The sequence below is a fragment of the Biomphalaria glabrata genome, chromosome 6, assembly GCF_947242115.1.
Source record: "Biomphalaria glabrata chromosome 6, xgBioGlab47.1, whole genome shotgun sequence".
Classification (NCBI taxonomy): Eukaryota; Metazoa; Mollusca; class Gastropoda; family Planorbidae; genus Biomphalaria; species Biomphalaria glabrata.
The window spans coordinates 34,686,564-34,710,498 of NC_074716.1; the positions used below are offsets into that span (position 1 = coordinate 34,686,564).

General features: G+C 34.0%; 1 protein-coding gene across 16 annotated transcripts in view; it reads right to left on the minus strand.

Moving 5' to 3' along the window:
- LOC106067201 (protein phosphatase 1 regulatory subunit 12C-like) overlaps window positions 1–23,935 on the minus strand; it is a 110,531-nt gene that overhangs the window by 78,860 nt on the left and 7,736 nt on the right. For 12 of the 16 annotated variants that reach the window (XM_056032726.1, XM_056032739.1, XM_056032735.1 and 9 more), the window contains exons 2-10: window positions 23,458–23,588; window positions 23,254–23,372; window positions 11,121–11,280; window positions 7,890–8,034; window positions 7,687–7,761; window positions 7,512–7,576; window positions 4,310–4,467; window positions 1,574–1,617; window positions 327–662 (exon numbers count right to left, since the gene is read on the minus strand). In XM_056032726.1, coding sequence (XP_055888701.1) covers window positions 327–662; window positions 1,574–1,617; window positions 4,310–4,467; window positions 7,512–7,576; window positions 7,687–7,761; window positions 7,890–8,034; window positions 11,121–11,280; window positions 23,254–23,372; window positions 23,458–23,588 — 1,233 coding nt within the window. The remainder of the gene's footprint in view (window positions 1–326; window positions 663–1,573; window positions 1,618–4,309; window positions 4,468–7,511; window positions 7,577–7,686; window positions 7,762–7,889; window positions 8,035–11,120; window positions 11,281–23,253; window positions 23,373–23,457; window positions 23,589–23,935) is intronic. The other 4 variants (XM_056032736.1, XM_056032740.1, XM_056032738.1 and 1 more) reach the window with 2 other exon arrangements.

Consider the following 23,935-nt stretch of genomic DNA (forward strand, 5'->3'; position numbering starts at 1 on the left):
AAACATAACCACCAACATTTAAAGCACATGGTTTCCTGTATTCATGTCTATTGTAATAATTTCTAAACAAAACTTCATATAAATCCCTACTATTATTTAGCTAGAATATTGTCAAATTTAAAGGTCATCAAATAAGTTGTAATGATGCCCCATGAAAGAGTGCATATGTAAATATAAAACTTTCAATATCTAATGACAAAAACTACAGTAAGCAGAAACCAACAAAAAAAAACTAAAAAATGTATTGACTAAATCAAAGATTCTGTTAAGAAAATTAAAAAAAACATGCTCGCAATTCAACACAGTAAAGTAAGCTGCCAACTTACTTGTATAGAGGCATCACTTGTGGGGTCAGCAAGGCTCTCCACTTTGGAAATACTGACAGTAGGCTTAGAAGACAGAACAGCCGTTGTAGCAGTATCTGATGATGTTGTGATGCTACTAATGGAAGCAGTTACAGAAGGGACAGTATTTATAGATGGAGCTGTTGTAACTGTTACTGATACAGAAGTTGATACAACTGTTGGTCTTTCTGTTTCAGAGACTTCTTCTATTTTGGGCATATCTGGCCTCCTGATCTCAGCACTAGGGGGAAGGGATGTTAAAATGGCAGTTCTTTGCCAGGAGGAAGTAGTAGTTGTGTTGGTGATACATGTTGGTGGCTGTTTGAGGCCAAGAAAACAAAGCAGTCTAAATAGTTATGAGCACCAGTACATCATCTACTTCCAAAAAGACTTACTATCAAGGTACATTTCAAGTCTAATTCAAATTTCTTTTTTTATATTTGTTATGCTGCTTGACAAATAATGGGAATAATAAAAAAAAAAAAAAAAGTAATAAAATTAGTTCTCTTTCAATTCAGTCTTGTTCTCAATAGATGATGCATACATGAATATTATTGTGATTCTAATGATAAAGCCACTACAACCAGTGCTTTTTTTTGTAAAAAAAAAATAGGTGCCAGTACTCAGTGATGGATTACCTAACTTTTAACAACTAATAAATTGATAATAAACGTTAAAATGCAAGAATAGCAATATTTTTTAACCCCACACTGAAAATGGTGCCAGTAGCCGTATCGATGCGTACCGTCACAAAAAAAAAGCACTGACTACAACTATCAAAGAAATGTTTCCTCTAAGCTAGAACAAATATTCTATTGAAATTAAATAATTCATTGCACATTATACAATGTCATTTTTAAATCCTTTCAGCCTATAAAAAAAATACATGAATTAGTGAGGTAATATTGCATAGCTAAAAGGAAACATTGACCACCAAAACTACCTAAATAAATTTGTAAGTTTTTCTCTGGAGAAGATTACAATTCAGAAAAACCAAACTACATTTAAATGTAAAGCCAGTGTTCTTTGTTACGTAATAATTTAATATTTTTACACATGAAAACAAAACTTGATCTACAAAGTTGAGAAAGCTGTTACTAGTTGGCAAATCTAAACAAACAAAAGCACATGCCTATATTAAAAAGGTTTTAAGAGAATGAAAAAATTCTAAATCAACTATTACTTCTATATAACAGAAATAACAATGTTTCAAGCAAGAAACTACATACTTGGATCTGTTGGGACACTTGTTTATTTTTTTCATTTTTGCGCTCTGTTCAGAGGAAGAATAGTAAAATCAAAACTTACATTATGAAAAAAAAATTAAAATCTTTTTATTATAATAAGTGCAAACATTTGACCCCCCCCCTTTTTTTTTTCCTAACTTTGGGTTTTACCCTCAACCTTGAAACATTTAAGATGTCTCCAGAGGATCTTGTATGAAGAAATACACCTTTGTTGATGTCACTGTAAGCATTATGCAGTAGGTAGAAGAAGAATATGCCCAACAGAGTAGTTGCAAGCACACATGCCTGCTTGACACCACTACTGACCTCAAAAGGTGCTGATTGGGCTCCAGTGAATTTCACTGTACATTTTGTTTCCTCATGAATGCACTCAATGAATTTAAGTAGTTTGGGAGGGTGGAGATTTCAAGGAGCAGCAGTGTTTGGTTAATCTTAACAACTTCCACTGGAATGCCATCACTCCCTGAAGATTTTCTATTTTTCATCTTTTCTAAAAATCATCAGGGCTCGCTAGCTCATACATTCATACATTATTGCACAATATAATAAAACAAAGATGTGTGTTTTGTGTGTATTTTTTGCCTTGTATCACAGCCTTTAGAAATAATGCTACTTTCATTTTTTAATTCTATTGACTTATTATAACAGAAAACCTTACTATAAAATTTAAAATCAAATAAAAGAAATTGATTTAAATGACCGCAGTTAGATCTAGCAACCCAAGATTAAGGTTGAAAATTTGGAATTTTGAGTACCCATGTGTAACATAAACGCATAAACTTGCGTTTGGAAGCCGTATTGCGCGAAATAAATAAAACTTCAATTATTACTTAACCCATTAGCTCCTTCTGCAGTTGAAAGCGTTTTCACATTTTTGTCCTAAACCGTTGTAGAACGTTTCTAAAGCCCCCTATTCAATATACTTGATTTAAACTTTTTAAAAACAAGATTTCTTCCAGTCTCGTTGCAAGCGTGATTACAAATAATTTTGGAGATTACCGATTCTATTTTTAATAAAATCGGAAAGGTTTTTATTTTTTAAATAATTTTTCAAACGAACAGGCCCATAGCCCCAGTGTATAAGGCCCCACGTGGGAAAATGACTATTTTTGAAGTTTTTTATATTCCAGTGGTATTAAACGTATATATTTTTAAAAACTAGACATATAGTTCCATTTTTTAAAGTTGTTTGTTTATTTGTATTAGATCTTCAATTTGATTATTTTTTTATCCCTCCTTGCTTAGGACTTTGAAGGGTTTTTTTTTGAAATAGGAGCTATTGGATTAAATAACGATGCTGGTATGCTTCTTATACATAGGTGTAAATAGTATAAGTCAAAGTAAGAAAACATGTAATTCAATCAATAGTTCTATCTAACTCTATATGATGAATTCAATTCAAAATGTATTCTAATGTTTCTATCTATTTTGTATTTGTTACTAACAGAACTGATCTAGTTAAATCTAGTAACTAGACTAGATATAGATTATTCTAGATCTACTTGAATTTGAATGACTTGATTATCTGGCCTTTTCTAGACTCTAGAGCTCTCCTCTAGTCACTCTAAATTTTGTCTCTAGTTCTAAAATAATTTAGATCTAACAAGTCATCTAACTCTAAAATCTAAATATTTATCTATGGACTTACTGAGAACTTAATAGTGAATTTATTAGAGATCTACATCTAGATCTATCGTCATCTTATTATACTATTACTATTAGATCAACTATTAGATCTAAAATCTAAATATATTTCTAGTCACTAGTCCTATATCTGGATTCTAGATCTTTAAACTAGAAAATAATTTAGACTTAGATTAAGTATTTTAGTAATACATCTAGATAGCCTAAGTATTTTAGTAATAGATCTAGATCATAATGTTTTATGTTGTTTTTTTCAATCCTTTTCTTAGAAGCCAGTAATAAGTAAATAACCAGTTCTAGTTGAGTTAGATCTACTAGATTTTTTAGATCTATATTCTAGATGACTATTGTAAGGTCTAAAGGAAAGGAAAAGAATTTGAATGGAGCATTTGGCTTATTAGCCCTTACTAGATTCTAAGAATGGATCTAGTATCTAAACTACTAGAACTAGATCTATGTACTCACACTACATAGATCTACATCTAGACTCTAGCTAGATCTAGCTCAACCATATCTTCGTAAATTTGGACACAACGGGTCCGGGAGGAGATGAAATGTAAACAATAAACACAGACCTATATATATTTTATTTTGCATTCAGTATTTTCAGTTCGCACCATTAATAAATAATGAAAAAATGGCAATTTGTTTTTTGTCGGAATTCAGATTTGGTGGAACAAAAAAATTGGGAATGTGGAACGGCGGAACATGTGAGCTTTTTTGAAGATTTTGTGGGACGGTTACACATAATGTGGGACGGGAGGCATGTCTGGGCTCTCTGGCTGAATACCATATTTTACTATCCGGCCATATTTGGCTCCAGCCGAATAGTGATTTAGGCAATTATGAAATTTGTTTCAATTTCATCATTATATGATAAGTCTCAAGATAATTTTCCAGATTATTAATCAGTGAATGTTCATCTGTTCAGCTGCTTTGCTTAAATTTCAGTTTCTTTCACAGCTGTTTTGAATTTAGGCATATATACCTGAATGCATGTATAAAGTGGAAGCTTTCTTTTACTTTCTTTTGCATTACTCCAAATCTATAAATGATGCAGCATATAAAACTTACCTGTTTCAGTTTCTTCAGACTCATCCAATGATATACTGTTAGCAGTCTTATCTTCATTCTTAGATGGATGAATGGATAATAATGCAACACGCTCCTCTTCAGATGTACGCTGTATAACATTTTGCTTCTGGTCACCACTCATCCTTGTTACAGAGCTTCTGAAAACATTTAAAATGTAATTTCTGATGCACAAAAAAAAAAATAATTCTTAAATGATTGATTAGAGGTTATGTGAAATAAGAAAAAAAAGGTTGGAGAAGAATTTTTCTTTTTTCTTTCAAACAAAATCCTTTATATCTCAATATTATCATACAAGAGATTTTGCAAATGTACTTCATTGTTAGACCAATGTATGATATAAATGTTATTATTATGTAAGTGCCAGAGCTGACTACCTTTCAAAATCATGAAATTTAGTACAATAAATTGTAAAATAGTAAAAATATTTTAAAATATGCTTGTTAATGATTTTATATCAGACCTGCCTACCTAGAAAAGTCAAAATGTGTAACAATGATGGTCAAAATGTGTATTTTGGCACCAGAATGTGTAACACTTGCGCTATCGACTATCAAAACTTATGTCAAATGTAATACTGAGTGTGTGCATGTATATATATATACACACACACACACACACAGTATATTCTCTTCATGGCTCAAAAGTAATTTTAACTCTTTCTCTACGAAATTATATAACACATTCTGGTGGAATCAACGTTGGTATCGTCAGTTAGGAGAGAAAGAGTTAAGTAGGGATACGGATAATAAGTGAAAATTAAGAGTTTGTATTAGAAAATATATTCGTCTTTGCATTTTATTCATTCTTTACTACGCACAGAATTACTTTACGAGCCTTGCGTGTAGCGAAGTCATACAGTATATCATAAAAATTCTATTTCCTACACTAACAGGCTCAATAGCAAGAATTACCAAATGTTTCAATCTATCAACAAGAATTGTTTACCTCAAATAATTCTTCATTAGTTTGAGGCGCGAAAAGCTTCTTTCACTAGATTCCACAATTACGGGTATTGCATAATGCCGTTTTCCATATTGAATGACACCCCAAAATGACAATTTTTGTCTATATATTTCAGGAGATTTGTATGAGTTTTCAAAAGATTTAAATCATCATCATCATCATTATAGCTCCTTTGAGTTCCTCATGGAGCATAGGGCCTCGACAAAAACAAGCCACTCTCCATGTCCTCTCGCTAGTTTTTTATGGTTTCTCAGCTCTTCCGGATATTTCCATGACTTTTTCTGATATTTTGCAACTTCAGGAGATTTCCAGGAGCTCCTGGTTGAGGATCAACAACAGACGAGAGAACCCAATCATGCTACTGGGAGAAAATATCCTTGATACGGACCACTTCACATATCTGGGAAGTAGAGTTGGTAAAGACGGCAGAGCTGATGATGATATACTAATTCGGATCAATAAAGCTAGGTTTGCCTTTTCAACTCTTCAAACTTTCTGGCGCTCTAAGGCATTATCTCTAGACAGCAAGATAAGAATCTATAATACAAACGTTAAGTCTGTCCTTCTTTACAGTTCAGAAACTTGGAGAGTCACTAAAACAAATATGGAAAAGCTCCAGACCTTTGTTAACAGATGACTATGCCGGATATTAGGTGACCAGAAAAGATAACTACTATCGATTTAAGGGAGAGAACTAGACAAAAGACCATAAGCCAAGACATCACAAAACGAAAATGGAGCTGGATAGGACACACCCTGTGAAAACCAGCTACCAATGTTGCAAGGCAGGCACTTGACTGGAACCCACAAGGAAAGAGGAAAGTGGGCAGACCCAAGCAAACATGGAAGAGGTCAGTCATCTGTGAAGCTGAGGGTACTGGAATAACATGGGAGCAAATGAAGAAAGCTGCTCAGAACCGAGTTCGGTGGAGAGGTGTGGTTGCGGCCATATGCTCCTCTGGGAGTGCACAGGATTAAGTCAAGTAAGTCAAGTCCTGGTTAATCGACAAGAGGCAGAAGGAAATCTGTCATAAGTTATAAAATGGTTTAATTTAATAATTTATACACCTAGAATTAGCGTGGGTCCTATGAAAGTGCGGGGCCTATTGCGGTCACATAGGTTGAAGTGGCCTTAGGCCAGCCCTACAAAATAGCGGCATATGCTATGCCGTCGGTCGACAAGTAAATATATAATAGGCCTATGGATAAATAGATAGACATATAATTTTATTCAAATATGTGATGTTAAACTGTCACTAATAAATTTAGAAACTAAAATTTCTAAATATTGATCTAGAATCTAGATCTAATAGTTGTAGAGCTTTAGTCCCTCTAGAGACTAGATCTACCAAACTTAGTAACTACTAACTAATACTACATTAATTTATATTAATTTCTAATAGTATAGAATCTAGAAATAGTAATAGAGATTGGGACTCGAATCTAGAGATCAGAGATACCAGACCAGAAAAGACAAGTAGATTCTAGATCTAGACGTAGTCATTACACTTCTTTCTACATTGATTAGATCTAGTCAATATAGATCTTGAACCTAAATCTAAAATAAGATCAATAAGCTAGACTATATCTAGAATTTAGTTCTGAAGTGTTACTTCTGTTACTGTTACAAACGTAGACCAAGATCTAGATCTAGAGAATCTAGCTTAGACAGTAGCTAGATCTAGACCTATTGTATAATAATTAGATCTAGATCCAAATAGATCTAAATCTAGATCCATCTAGATTACTAGATCTAGAGGTCTGTATAGAGTCTAGATAACTAGCTAAAATATGATGTTTTGATTCAATAGCGCTTCGATATTTTTTATTAAAATGAATAGGGGAATCAGGAATTCTTTTTGTCCATTTGACTTCTTTTAAGCTCCAAAATAATTAAATTCTAATGAAAATAAAAAGTCACGTTGGTGTAGTTGCTAACTGAATGGTACCAACCCGCCACTCCCACCACTCTCGCGTTCTAATTGCTATAAAGAACCAATCAACGTATAGATCTAGGCGCAGTGTTCACCCCACCTTTTCTTTTTTTACCCCATTAGGACGTAAGCTAGTTTAGAGAGAAGGGGAAAAAAAAGATATGAAATGCGTAACGCAGACTAAATCACAATACCTTTGGATTTTAAGTGAATATGAACATTGATAAGAATATAAATTACAAATAATATATTTAGAAATCAAATTAAGATTTTTGCTACCATACCTTCTTTTTATAACATGACCAGGTGGCAATATGATTTCTTTATCAGTTTCATGACGATTTTTATACTGGGAGTAGACAACGTAAACAAAGTGAGTTAATTTAAGTGATGTTATTTTAAAAAACGATGGTAATATTTAACAAAAAAATTAATAAAAATATTAATTCTTCAACTTACTGATGTTTGTTTTTCTTTCAGCTCTTCTAATAAAGTTAACATATCTTTATCTGCCAAATCAAATGCTGTATGACCCTGTTTCAATAGTGATAAATATACAATATATATATATATATTGATTAATCAAACAACTTTTAATCAATTCATAGTTTTTTTATTGTAAAGTGAAAACAAAAGGCAAGTAGACCATTACTGTTGCTTACAGCTTTGTTTTTATGCTCCATGTCACACATATTCTCAACTAAAAGTTTACAGGCTTCTTCCTGACCCCAGTGAGCCGCTGCATGTAATGGGGTCCATCCATCGAAATCCTCAGCATTAACATCAACTCCAGCTTCTAACAGTAGACTTAAGTTAGAGAGGAAAAAGAAATGTGCATGTTTTAACAACACTATAAAAAGCATCATGCCTAATCAGTAGAAAACTCAAAAAAAAGAATGTAAAAATAGCATGAATGGAGCTATCAAAATAGCTAATCAACCTGAATCCATTTTTTCAAATAAAAACATTCGCTTGTAGGCCTACATATATTTGATTAAAATATGAAATGAAAAGACTTGATCATGTATGTTCATGTGTTAAAGTATGAAGTAAATCTATCATCTTTGAATTAGATCTTGAGTTAGAGATAGATCTAGACTAATCTAGTTTCCCTTTAATTTAAATATTGGCTTGGATAGAGAGTTTGTTCTGCGCATGCGTGACCTTTTGTGTTAGATGTACGCGATTGATGAACGGAGCTATTAAAATATTTAAGCCTATTGTGAGTATGACAACATAGCGAACAAATGTATGAAGAATGCTATAGAAAAACAAATTTGAATGTTAATTTGATTAAAATATGAAATGAATGGACTATAATTAGTATGTTCATGTGTTAAAGTATAAAACTATCTTTGCGAAGAGAAGTTCTATCATCTTAGAGTTGAATTAGAGTTTTAGACCTAGGAATAGAGAAATGTGTAACCTTTCGGGTAATGTCTAATGAAAGAATATACGTCAGGAATTCTAAATTCGTAGATATAAGGAACGAATTTATGTAAAAATGCTTTTGAAACACAAATTTGAAGCTTAATTTTATCAAATAATGATATTAATAGACTATATTTTGTAATTTTCATGTGTCAAAGTAAAAAACTATCTGTGCAGTGTAGTTCTTAAAATTAGATCTAGATCTAAATCCTTTCGATCTTTTCTCATGTCAACATGGTAAACATGGCCTAGATCCATAAAATAGCATACTTTCATAGTTAGGCAACTTCTTTTTTTTTTTTGAGGGTCTTTAGTTTGTTTTAGGGCTACTATACATATGTTACGGTTCCAGTTAGCACCCAAGGAACATTTGTGCAAAGTTTCATCAAGATTGGTCAAACGGTTTTGATTTCTATTCGGCACATACATACATATGCCTTACATTCTAATTTATAGTATAGATGAATAGTTCAGTTTACCTGGTTCCTTTCAAATACTTAGTAAAGAAAATTATTTTGAATTCTGTATTCCAATTCATTATACACATTTGTTGTTTTTTTCAATAAGATCTTTCATTTACCTTTAACATGTCTTTGTCTTTTCATTAAGTTGAAGTACTAAAGTTTGAATTTGAATTATAGGCCTACATGTCAATAATAAATTAATCAATCAATTTATACACAAGGAAAAAAATAAACTCACACACAAAATATACATATATTATTGTTGAATAAGGTTTATTATTTGTTGGAAATTTTCGGTTCAATTTTTAACCTAATTTTACACAATTGTTAAACCTGTAATTGTAAATATACTATTATTAGTCTATCATTTTATTCCCTATTAACTCGTTCAGTGCAGTGTTTCTCTCAGGCTGTTACTTAGCTAGCAGTGGCAGGTGCTGTGTTACTCTCAGCGAGTAACTTGGTATATAATATTTATTTCACTATCTTTTAATGTTAAACTTTTTATTTTTACCTTTTTTTATTTTCCCAATATGATAGTGATTTTTATTTGTTTTGGTAGTAAATTAGATGAAGGAACAATACTTTTTTAAAAAAAGACAACACTGTGTTAATGGTTCCTCTTTTTTAGTTTATTTCACAGAACCAAACAAATGTAAATAACACAATTTCTTAGTGCATTAGTTCAACTAATTGTTACTTTTATGAGATTTGAAGTGATAAAATGTTTAAGTTTTGTGATTTTTTAATATTTATTGATTAAATGTATAATTAAACAGTTAAATCTTTCAGTATATCGATTTTTTTATGAATTTTTATATATTTTCTTTTTCCATACTAAGTTTAAAAAATTTTTTAAAAACATTTTCATACTAATTTTTATTCATTTATTACTTTAATGAACAAATAAAATCAAATTTGTTAAATAGCGCTTCGATACTTTTCATTTCATTGATTTTTGTTTTTTTTGTATTCGAATAAGCTCAAATTTAATTTCTAATGAACTGTTAAACTAATGCGTCAAACACAGATGAGTGTAATGTCATCACTACACCTTTTCTTTTTTCCTTCAAAGAAAGGCTTAGCATGTGACCTCTGCGACCATAGGATAAATTCATATTAGCCTAATGGCTGTCATTTTTTTTTTAGAGATTTTAAGTCACTACTGCACATTTTGTGTAACCTGTCACAGTCTTAGTTGACATTGCATGATCTAAAGTTCACATCATGTTAATAGTTTAAAAGACTCGTGGAATTCCTGATGTAGAAAACAGGAAGTAGAATGAATAAAGTTAGACTTAGAGGTCAGTCAGTCAAGTCAAGCAGACAAGTGAAGTCAAGTTAGAAGTCAAGTGTTATTCTTTGGACCGAGTGGTCAAGTATATTCTAGTCCGGGATGGACAGTAGCGACTTAGAAAAGTCTGTAGTAATTTCAGTTAGAAAGTAACTTGTGGGCAGTTGTTGCCAGTGGTCTTTTGAGACATGTATTAGTTGATCTATATTTCTACACAGTTTTACCCGCTGAGATGCGGACGTGATTTGTAACTAACATATATTGGATACTTTTGATACCGCTGTTATGCGGATAGGATTGCTTATTATTTCTTGACTTGTAGCACTAACAAGGAGTGCAGTGTATTATTATTATTATTATTATTATTTTAGTAAAATAAACTTCATGTTTGTCTGCTGAAACGGACTTAGGTCAGTTTATACTATTTGTCTTGTCACGTGTCAAGAGCACCTCAGGAAGCAAGAACTCAGTATTACACGACATTCGCATTCTGCAACCTTACGCCATTTAACCTGCCATTGACATAACCGTAAACAGGTCTTACAGCCTTAGAGACTTGACACACCTTAAAAATGATCTCAATTACCATTTCATAATTTGAGCTACATTTAACTTCAAATCCACTTCTCTCATGTAAAAAAAATATTTTGAAAAAAAAAAAAACAAAAAAAACTGGTAATTTAAAAGTATAGTATAGTATTAACCTCATAACTTTCAAATATCCCTTGGCAGCAGCTACATGTAGGGCTGAAGCTCCAGTTTTAGGATGCTTAATCTCCTCAACATTTTTGTCTTTCAACCATTTATTAGCATCTTCTAACATTCGCTGTTCTTCTTCACATTTTGCAGAATTTTCATCAATTCCTAAAAAAAACAATAACATAATCAAAAAATTTCTAAATAAAATTATTAAGTGGTAAAATTTTTTAGGCTAATGTAGGTTACAATAAGGAGTTTGGCACAAAAGTAAAAAGCCATTTGTTACTTTTAGGTTAGATTTTGTATTGCGACAATAACGTCATGATGAAGAAGACTAGGATTAGTTATGGAATAAAGAAAACAGTACATATATATGTTAGTGTCTCTTTAGAGATTTACCAATGAAAATGCATTTTTGGGAATCTGAATCCATTATCCCCTTAAATAGACCATCTGTTGCGTGTTTGTTTGTTTTGATAGATCTATGTTTGTGGAAGCTTCGTTAGCAAAATTTTGTTGAAATTCGTTTTTATAAAGATTTTATGGTTTTGTGGAAGCTTCGTTAGCAAAATTTTGTTGAAATTCGTTTTTATAAAGATTTTATGGTTTTGTAAATTCCATGAAGTATTCAAAATGTGATGCACAGGATTTACTTTTGGATTTATGTGATCCCGCTTGAAAAGGTAAGAAACATAATTTTTACATTCACATAAAAAAGACATTCTTACCATACAAAAATGGCTGTTATACAAAATTCATGGGGAGGGGAGTGAATTGATTGGTTTTTTTTTGTCTTCGATTTTTTTTTTAAATGACCTCGATGACACTACGCAATTTGTGCAGAGCTAGACCACCTGCACTATTTTATTTTTTTAAACACTTAAATATTGCCTATTTTATTTAAAAGTTTTAAATTTTCAATTAGAGAAATAATAATGTTTTATTATCGGTACTAATACATATATATATATATATATATATATACTAGTAATACTAGATCCAATACATGGACATAGAGCTAGTAGATCGAGATCATATATTACATTAGATCTAACATTTTCTAGATTCGATCTAGAAATTTTGTGAAAGTGGTTAATTCCAATCTAAATCTATATGATGAGAGGTAATTTTAGATCTAGAATTCAAAATGTTTAGATTTAGGCTTCTAATTTTTATAGAGATGTGTTTTATTAAGCCATAATTAAGCACACACACCACTGCTGATACACGCGTACATGGTTGCAGCGCAAAAAAAGTTATAGAATCTAAAAATCTAAATAATAACATGAAAATTAATAATTAATTACGGTATTACTAGATTAGATCTAAAAAAAAATGCTGACCGGTAAAAATCGAGTGCAGTATTACTTCCATTGTTTAGATATAGACAGTACATTTAGATCTAGTACTAGTAACTTAACTAGTAGATTCTATCTAGACTCTAGAGCAGGGGTTCTCAACCTGTGGATCACGACCCCCTTGGGGGTCGATAGACCATTTGCCAGGGGTCGCCTAAGACCATCGAAAATATGGATTGTTTTTGTCTATTCCTCTATTGCTGTGTGTGTGTGTGGGGGGGGGGGGTCACGGCAGAGTGGGGGGGGGGATTGTAAAAAGGGGTCGCCGAGCTTAAAAGGTTGAGAACCGCTGCTCTAGAGCTACCAAAATAACGCAGATACTGACATTTTTGTTTAAAAAAGCATTGTAAATCTAGACACTAGATCTAATAATACTTGTTATGTTTGTTATTTATAGATCTAGTCTAGATTTGATTTGATTTTAGGCACATCGGCACAATTAAGGCCATGTCGTGCCTGCATTCCCTTAAAGACTACTCTCTCTCTCTACATAACAAGAGCTAAATTCTATACAGTTAAATCATTAAAATCAAGGTCTATTCACATTTAAAATAGTAAAGGTAGTAAAAATTTAATAATTTGGTAAAAATCTAATGTAAATAGTACATGTTCACAAATTCATAAATCAGATCTTCGTAGACAACCCCACTTCCCGGATAAAGCCCAGTACCTTCCCAGGGTCGACATTATCGAATAGTGTTTTTAAGTTAGTGGCTCTAAAATATTTCTCCCTGACATCCTGGTATCTGGGGCAATCAACGAGGATATGTTCCACAGTGAGGCGAGAGTCACAGTACTCACAAAGTGGGGGCTCATCTCTCTTCAGCACAAAAGAGTGCGTGATTTAGGTGTGGCAAATCCTAAGTCTGGACATGGTCCGTGCTACCACGCCTTGTCAGACCCTTAGATGTGGGCCACCACCTGACATCCGCCACAATCTGCCTGAGTTTATTGTGATTCTCAGCCTCCCATCAGTTCTGCCACTCTCGATAGGTGGCAGAGGCAATACTTTGTCTCAGGTCCGAGCAGGGAATTAGGGTTCCTGACACCGCATGATTTAGGGCTCTCTTTGCTTCTCTGCGCTTCGTTTCCCTCAATGCCAACATGGGAGGGGACCCAGATGAAGGTGACATCCCTATGGTCGGCTGTTATTTGATCCAACAGCTTCAGGCTCTTATGTACCAATGGGATGTCAGTCTGTGGGGTTAAATATGGAGTCGAAAGCAGGGTTCGTGGGGTTGGATTTTAGCTTGACTATATACTGCATTGCAAGCGTTTTCATTCTTATATCCATGGGGAATTCTCCAGCCTCCACATGGAGACTTGGGATAGGTGATGACTATATACTGCATTGCAAGCTTTTTCATTCTTATATCCATGGGGAATTCTCCAGCCTCCACATGGAGACTTGGGATAGGTGATGTACGAAACGCGCCGAGACAGAGACGCAGGGCATCATTTTGTATTGGTTCCAGTATTTTTAGATAAGACTTCCTTGCTGATCCATATATTATGAATCCATAGTCTAGCTTGGATCGAATTAGACTCTGATGTAGCAGCAGCAAGGTATCTCTGTTAGATCTAGTCTAGAAGACTAGTCTAGATCTAGATCTAAGTTAAGACTAAATCTCTATAGAATAGATCTACTTATGACTTATGACTTAAAGACATCGTTAAAAACAAGAACAATCACATGTAAACCAAATAAATGTTGTTTTTATTTCTTTTCTCAGCAACAATTACAACAGATACAAAAATTGAGATTATTTGAGATAGTAAACAGAAAACACCATGCACCTCTAAGTTTTTAAAAGCCTATTATATTAGGTCTAGAGTCTAGACCTCTTAATGCCTAGATCTAGAAATGATCAAGAACTAGATCTATTTATATCTTGATAATATTTCATTTAATATTAGATCTTTTCTAGTCTAAAACAAGATTACAAAGAGAGTTTGTGTTACACAAACTCAGAGGCGGCCCCCGTCGAAGTCGGATCCCTGTCGGATCTGCATATTCGCAAATAATATTCAAGAGGTGATTTAATTTTGATGTAAAATGTTTTACATGTTTCGGATGTTCCTTTAGAGTTGAAGATAATTACTTCCTAGTCCAAACCTCCCGCAGGACGACGGGGGATGGGAGCGGGCAGGGTTTGAACCCTGGACCATCCATAAATCTGAACGACAGTCCAGCGCGCAAACCGCACGACCAGGCAGCCATCCGATGGTCAAAAGTAATAATGTTTCAAAGATTCATTTGCCGTAAATTTAAATATAAATTAAATAAAAAATAGTAGATTAGTATATCAATATTGATCAAAACGTTTGGAAATGAAAATCTACACTTTTTTTTACACTTTAAGTTTAGAAATTGAAATTCTACATCTTAATCTAGTCTATTTTAGTCTAAACTAGATCTAGAAATTCTAGATATAGACTCTAAAATAATTTTAATTAGAATATAAATCCAGATCTAGATATACTGTAATAAAAATCTAGATCTAGTTTAAAAAATCTAGATTAGATCCAAATCAAGATATCATTCCTTTTTTAAATGCGAGTCACATAACGAGGCTTAATAAACATTACTATACCGAGTTCTTTTTCATTTCATTTGAAGAATTAATTCCATATAACATCAGAGGAAAAAAAAAACACTACGTCACACGGCCTAGCTAGACTAAAAATCGCCTTCATTGATACGAGCCATTTATCGAGTGTTCACAGACTTTGGTGCACCGAGTGCGTTCTTTAAGCATTTCATTTAAAGAATTCATTCCATATGACGTCAAAGGAAAAAAAAACACTACGTCACACGGCTTAGTTAGACTAAAATATGTTTTAATTAATACAAGCAATTTTTCGAGGTTTAATAGACATTGGTGCACCAAGTGCGTTCTTTTAACATTACATTTAAAGAGTCCATTCATATGACGTCAAAGAAAAAAAATTCCATTACCTCACAATAGGCTAGTACCGGTCCAATAAAAAAAAATGTCTTTATTTACACGAGGGTTCATAGACATTGGTGCACTGAGTTCTAATAGAATTTATTTAAAAAGGATTAAAGCCGCATTGTTTTTGCGTTTTGTCTTTCAGTCGGACTGTCCGTCATCTTGAAATAAAAAAAAACAACAACTAAAAGTTATTAGAAATTGATTAACCTTTATTCTACGTTTCAAAACATCGCAATAATTTTAGGTATGAACACAATTGAAAAGTTTATATAATAGATTGTTCCGGATGTTTGTATAAATAGTAAAAGAAAAAGAGAATTTCAGATAAATGAAATACCGTTAAGTAAATTTTTTGGATGGTCTCGTATAAAAATTAGATGTACTACAGCCATGTGGAGAGATTTTCATACCTTACTTTGGTGTTTGGATTCTGTTTTCCTTAAAAATCGCAACATATATATGGCTCCTTTTGTCTCGAAAGGCAATGGATGCGCCCAAGTGAGTCACTGGTTTTGGCTTAATCTTGAGACGGGGCAGAATCTGGTGTGGCTAATCAAGCCAATTCTAGAACGGCAGACTTTGCCACAATTCGTACATGTGTATGCCTCTGATTTAGGGCTAGCAGACAGGGCAGCTTTCTTTTTTTCCCTCTTGATTAAAGCCGCTACAATTCTTTTGTTCTCAGCAAGGGTTGTCCCAGCACGCACAGTCTGTCTCCATGCACTCCGGTCTTTGGCTATGTTTTCCCACATACTTTCACTGATGCCTGAGGCTCTCATGTCTCGCTTGCAGACATCTCTATATGTTAGTCTTGGGCGGCCCTTGGGTCTGACTCCTTCCACAAGCTCAGCATATAAGATATCTTTCGGGATTCTACCAACTGGCATGCGGGTGACATGTCCGAGCCAGCATAATCTTCTTTGTGTCAGGAGAGCATACATGCTGTTCATATTGGCCAATCTCAAAACTTCCTGATTGGAGACATGGTCCCTCCAAGAGATGCCCATTATGCGTCTCAGGCAGCGCAAGTGGAAACTATTCAATCTGTGCTCTTGGTACATGTATGTTGACCAGCTTTCACTGCCATAAAGGAGAGTGCTCACAACACAGGCGTTGTAGACTAGGATTTTGGTTGCTGTGGTCAATTTACCATTTTCCCAGACGCGCTTGGAGAGTTTTGCCAATGCTGTGGTAGCTTTTCCTATCCTTTTTGTCAGCTCGATGTCTAAGTCTAGGTTACTGACAATTGTTGAACCCAAGTAGGTAAATTCCTGCACCACTGAAAGGGTGTGGTTCCCAATTTGTATTATAGGTATTTCTGCGACGTCTTGTGCCAGGATTTCGGTCTTGGAGAGACTTATAGTAAGGCTAAACTCTTGACAAGCAGCTGCTAAGGCGTTCACTAGCTTCTGTAGACCTCCTTGTGAGTGAGATACGAGTGCAGCGTCATCGGCAAACAGCAGTTCCCTTATCAAGATACGACGCCTTTTCGTTTGGGCTTTAAGACGTGCCAGGTTAAAGAGCCTTCCATCGGATCTGCTATGGATGTATATTCCGTCTTCCAGGGATTTAAAAGCACTGGATAGTACGACTGAGAAGAAGATGCCAAATAGTGTAGGGGCCAGTACACATCCTTGTTTTACACCGCTCTTAATGGAGAATGGCCTGGAGGAAGAACTTTCAAACTGAACGGTGCCCTGCATATTTTCGTGAAAGGCTGACACTAGTTTTCTTAACTTATTTGGGCAGCCGATTCTCTCTAGTACAGCAAACAGACCGCTTCTGCTAACAAGGTCAAAGGCCTTGGTCAAATCAATAAAAGCTATGAAGAGGGGCTGCTTTTGTTCTCTGCTCTTCTCCTGTAGCTGCCGCAGAGAGAAAATCATATCTGTTGTAGATCTACCTGCCCTAAAGCCACACTGCGACTCTGGATAAACACGATCTGCCAGGATCTGTAATCGCTTTAGTAATACTCTAGCAAAAGCCTTTCCGACTATGCTAAGCAGTGAGATGCCTCTGTAATTGTTACAATCAGAGCGGTCACCTTTATTTTTATAAATTGTAACAATGTTGGAGTCTTTCAATTCCTGGGGGACCATTCCTTGTTCCCAGCACAAGCTTAGCAGTTCATGGAGTGGTTTGATTAGGGCATGTTTTCCAGCCTGAATTACTTCAGCAGGAATGCCATCTCCTCCGGGTGTTTTCCCATGTGCAAGCATGTCAATGGCAATGCTCAGCTCCTTTACTGAGGGCGTTTCGTCTAATTCCGTCAAAACTGGAAGTGATGGGAAGTTGGAAACAGCATTTGGTGAGATGGCGTTTTCAATCTGGTAGAGTTCTGCATAGTGTTCTACCCATCGTTCCATTTGCAGCGCACGATCGCTGATGACTGAGCCATCTTTTGACTTGAGCGGAGCACACTTGCTGGTGTGAGGTCCGAAGGCTTTTCTCATGCCCTCATATAGTCCTCTTATGTTACCACAGTCTGCACATGATTGAATATCTTTGCATAGCTCCTGCCAGTATTTGTTAGCACATTGTCTCGCTACTCTTTGAGCATTGTTACGTGCAGCTCTGAGCCTTTTTAAGTTGCTTGGGGTGGGATCCTTCTTGTAGATTAGCATGGCTGCTCTCTTGTTCGTAGTGGCAGTTTCCATTTCTGGTAGACTAGCTTCAAACCAGTCTTCGCTTTTCTTGGTTTTGTTTCCAAAGACCAGTGATGATGTTTGGTAGATTGTATCACGCATAAACGTCCAGCTTTTTTCTACCTCAGTCACAGAGAAGTTTTTAAAAGCTTCCTCTAATTTGTTCTCAAATTCGGTGCAAAGATCAGGATTTTTTGTGCTGGTAGTATTCAGGCGTGATTTTCTTTTTCCCTGTGAAGTGTGGATCTTAGTTGGCAGCAGTCTTGTCCGGCAGGACACTAAAGTATGATCAGTATCACAATCCGCGCTTTGGTAGCTACGTGTCAGCAGTATATTTCCAATGTCCTTTTTTCGTGTCAGTATCATATCCAGCTGGTGCCAGTGCCCAGACCTAGGGTGCCTCCATGAGACACAGTGCTGTGGTTTTGTTCTGAAGTATGTGTTGGTAATGCAGAGCTTATGGTATGTGCAGAATTCAAGCAGTCTTTGTCCGTTCTCATTCATCTTTCCGATTCCAAAAAGCCCAAGACAGTCTGGCCAGGTAGTGTGATCTGATCCTACTCTGGCATTGAAGTCACCTAGAAGGATCATATGTTCTTTTTGAGGAATGTTTGCAATGGCTTCTTTGAGGTCTTCATAGAACTTGTCTTTGTCCTCCTGAAGGGAGCATAGTGTGGGGGCATAGGCACTAATTAGAGTGACTTTTCCAGATGCTGTCATCATACTTATGCTTAGTAGCCGTTCCGAGCCACCAACTGGAGGGACTATCATGGGAAGAAGACTGTTCTTGACAGCAAAGCCCACACCATGTATTCGAGTCTCATCCTGTGCTTTCCCTTTCCAAAAGTCAGTCTCGCGGAGCATGCCGTTTTCGGCCAGTCGGGTTTCTTGCAGGGCTGCAATGTCAATATGTAGCCTTTTTAGCTCGTTGTTTATAACTGCCGTCTTCCTTGCATCGTCGATCTGCCTTAGATCATCAGTGAGACCAGGACACATTGTCCTGACATTCCAAGTGGCCAGTCGCATGACAGGGATTTTCTTTTTCAGTTTAATTTTTCTTCTTTTGTTGCTTGGTGCAAGTTTCCAGCATTGGTTTAACATAATATTAACGATAATTAGATTGTTTAATGTTTTAGGTAGAAAGTTAAATGTACTGTAAGAGAGTAGTGAGTTATAATATTTTTCATAAAAATCCGTAAAAACATTATTTCGTAAATGAGAAGATTATTTGTTTATTAATTAGAAGAGGGAGTTCAAACAATTATTTGGCGTTAGTAGATTTTTAAATAAATTCGGAAATTTCTGGCGACGATTTGTAAGAAACAAAATCCTTAACTTTCTTTATCGATTACAAAACTCCTATGTTATGTTTTAGCAAAAAAATTAAATGTCTAAAAAGTAATTTTCAGTAATCAATTCTAGTAAATTACTTTTTTTTAAAGCCCTGAACAACCTATTGTCGATATTTTTAAAATTTGTTTAAAGATGATAATACGGAACAATTTGATATTGATAACCAAATTATAGTGACGCATTGTCAAATAATATAAGTGTAATATTAGTAAATTATGTGATTTGAAACAATCATTAGGCATAATTCATATTTTATAAAACAATATCCGGAACATTTTTACACTTAATGAAATATAAGTCAGTATAGAGATTTTATTTAGCATTAATATGCTATTTACATAAAAAACGGAACAACATATTATTGATAATGTGTTTTTGCAACGTTTAAGCATGGAAATTGAATGTAATATAAATTAGAAGAGCAAACAAACATTTGTGGGGGTTGATTAGTTTTGCACAAAAAAATCCGGAACAATCAATTTTTAGATACTTAAAACTATTGAGATGTTACGGGAGGAACATTAAAGTGTAAATCAGATTTTCAATAGCTTTTAGAGTTCTAGTTTTTTTAATCTAATCGTGACGGACAGCTTGACCAACAGACAAAACGCACAAAAATAATCTTCTTTTATTCGTATGGGGGCACTAAACAAAAAATAAATAAAATCTGATTTTTTAAAAAAGTTTAAGGAATTGGTTTAGCACCTGGTCATGTAGCGACAAAACGCTACTGCACGAAAATCGCTGCATAAAAAGTCCATTTAAAAAAATGTGCGTGATATTTACATACAAAATGCATTATTAGCCTTTATAAACAAACAGAAATGTTTTCTTTTAATTTTAACTATTATTTATATTTGTTGTAAACATTTCCTGTACATTTTAAAAGTATATTTGACTTAGTGATACTGAAAATATACAAAAATTGTCCATCTTTGTTAGCATATTGTAACATTGCCTCCCTTACATTTACGTAATTGTTTTAGAATTGGTGTATTTTTATGAAAAAATTGCTTGCATAATTAATTTTATAAATTAAACGGTTTGCTTTTAGAAAACCAAAAGTAGCCGTTGCACCTAAACTTTTCAAGCCGCATTTAATGATGAAATTTTGCACAAACCTAATAGCGGCTTTTTCCCCTTACGGGGGCCGCTAATATATCTATACCCTTTATCTAAAATTGATATTGATATAAATAGTATGTAAAAAAATGAAGATAAGAAAAAAAAGTGACTTTTTATAATAGGGTGGGCCCAAGAGGGGGCTTATTTATTAGTTATAAATACATTTTTAAGTTGTTTGTTTGTTTTTTCAAATGTTCCATAAATATACTTAACTCTTTCAGTGCAGCGTTACTCTCAGCGAGCAACTTCGCTAGGCTGGTCAGTGTGACATTACTCTCAGCGAGTAACTTGGTTTATAATATTTATTTCACTATCTTTTTTTATGTTAAACTTTTTTATTTCTCTCTTTTTTTTTTAATTTTCCGGATGTGGGAGTGATTGTTCTTTGTTTTGGTAGTAAATTCTATGCAGTACCAACACGTTTTGTTTTAAAAAAGACAACATTATGTTAATGGTTCCTCTTTTTTTTTGTTTATTTCCCGGGACCTGAAAAATGTAAATAATACAATTTCTTAGTGCTTTTTTTCATCTTTCATAAAATCTTAAACGATTAAAGTTGTTTAGTATTGTGATTTTTTTATATTTATGGATTAAATGTTTAATGAAAAGGTTAAATCTTTCAGTATATCGATTTTTTTATGAATTTTAAAAATATTTTCTTTTTCCGTGCTCAGTTTAAAATTAATGAAAAAAAGATTTTCTTGAATAATTAATTTTATTTATTTCTATTTTGTAGCCCATTCATTTTCCTTTAAAATAAAATCAAATATGTTGTTAGATTATTTAATAAAAAAAAAAGTTATGTTAGTTTTAGTAACTCTATCCCAGGTGAAAATTTGTGTACAATCCGGAAAACTCCATTTTTTCGATTCAAAATAATTCGCACTGAAAGAGTTAACTTTGTGACACAGTTTTATGTTAATAATATTGTGAAATTCGTGGAATATTGGACATATTTTTTGTGAATGGTGGATTTTTCATTATTGGGGGTAAGTGTATTTGATCTCATTTTTAGCGGCCCCCGAAAGGGGAAAAGACGCTTTTAGTTTTGTGCGAAATGTCTGTCCGTCCGTCCCGTTTAGATCTCGTAAACTAGAAGAGATATTGAAAATCCGACTTCACAATATTTTAGACCATTCAAAGTTCTGATGCAACGGCTACTTTTTTTTTTTCCTGAAAGCGAAAATTCTAATTTTTAAAAATCAATTATGCAAGAAGTTTTTTATAAGAAAAAGCTAATTAGTATGCATTATATGTTACACCTAATTTAAGACGAATAGTAATCTTATAAACATCATTTTCGTGAACACTTTTATATAGTGGAAATTTTTTTATTATTTTTTTTGAGAATTTGAAAATGAGATTGAGCCTTTTCAAAGAAATTAATTTATTTAGTTCGAACCGAGGGTCCCGGGTTCGAATCCTGGTGAAGACTGGGATTTTCAACTTCTGAGTCTACCCAGCTCTAATTGGTATCTGACATTAGTTGGGGAAAAGCAAAGGCGGTTGGTCGTTGTGCTGGCTACATGACACCCTTGTTAACCGTAGGCCACAACGACAGATGAACTTTACATCATCTGCCCTATAGACCACAAACTAGTTAGGCCAGGTTCACATCTAACTTTACATTCACTTTCACGTATCCTTTGATCTGCGGGACGGTTGGGGCACTACACAAGATCTGTTAATCTTCTTTCTCCATTCTTATCTCTCATTTGCCTTTGACATAATTTCATTCGGATGTTCTTTCTGAAAATATTGAAGCCTACCTGGGTGGACCACTGGTCGTGCGGTTTGCGCGCTGGACTGCCGTTTGGATTTATCGACGATCGAAGGTTCAAACCCTGACTGCTCCCATCCCCCGTCGTCCTGCGGGAGGTTTGGACTAGGAAGTAAACTATCTTCAACTCTGAAGGATTATCCGAATTATGTAAAACATTTTACTTCAGGGGCCGATTTTGAGTTTGTGTTTCCACACAAACTGTCTTTTGTAACCTTGTTCTATGTTAAATACTTGTCTGATGATAATGAATTGACTTTTTTTGGATTCCTCTGCTCTTGGGCATTAAAATTGATACATATTATGTCAAAACTGATAATGGTTTTGTTATTCAGGATGATGATAAAGTATAATTTGCATCTTTTTTTTTACTTAGGGGGTGGGAACTGGGGGGGGGGGGGGGGGGGACTCAATTAGTAGGCATAAATGTCTTAAAACACTTGTTTATATATTTTTTTCAAATGTTCTATAAATATACTTTACTTTGTGATACATTTTTCTATTAATAATATTGTGAATTTGTGAAATTCTTGGATTATTGGACATATCTTCTGTGAGTGATGGATTTTTCATTATTAGGGGTAAGTGTGTTTGACCTCATTTTTTCAAATTAAATAATTGTCTGTTGCTTCTGATTTTTTTTTTTTTTAATTCCTCTATTCTTGGGCAATAAATTTGATATATAATATGTCAATAATAGCCAATTTGAAATTGGTCCAAAAAATGGTCCTAAAAGTAGAATGTTGAGAGCTCAATCTGTTTTCCGCCATAAATTTATGAACTGGCGTCACTTATGATGTCTCATTACATTGTTGGTAGTTTAGTTATTACCTCTGTTTTGAACATAGCCTATTAAGGACACAGGGCAGAGTTACCCACAGATTACTTTTAAAAACTCTACTTAAAAATATCTAAATTACCTTGTTTTTTCATTTCATCTTTCAATAATTTTTCCATTTCATCATTTTCAGCAATATCAGAAGGCAGATCTCCATCATTGTTAACTGCTGCTACATTTGCACCATGTTTGATTAAGTATCTGCAATTGACATGAAAAGAAAATTAACCAGAAGCTATACAGTTACAATAACATTAACAATAAAAAAAAATTTGTTATCAATTACCTTGCTATCTCTGTAAAAGCGCAGGAAGCAGTAGCATGTAAAGGAGTCCAGCCTTCATTGTCACATACATCTACATCAGCACCCTGTTCTACAAGGAACTCCACCATCTCAATATTGTCATCAATGCAGGCCTTAAAAAATAAGAGTGAAATAGCAAATTTCAGAGTAATGGTAAGTATCACATAGTATTACTTTATTTCTATTATTTTCCCTCAACACAACAAAGAGCTCCACACTTACAACTATATCTCTTAGTAATGTAGAAGTTATTTCCCTTCATCAATATCAAACAAAATAATTAATTACCAACAATTAAGTAACAAATTGGTTAATTTTTTAATCAATCATATTTCGTTAGGTACAATAAAAAATTGTTTAAAATTTCAACTTGATCAGAGAATCGGTGCGTGAGAAATAATGTGTTCAATTATCTAAGAGGCCAAACCCCTACATTTGAATACTAAAGGATTAATTTACC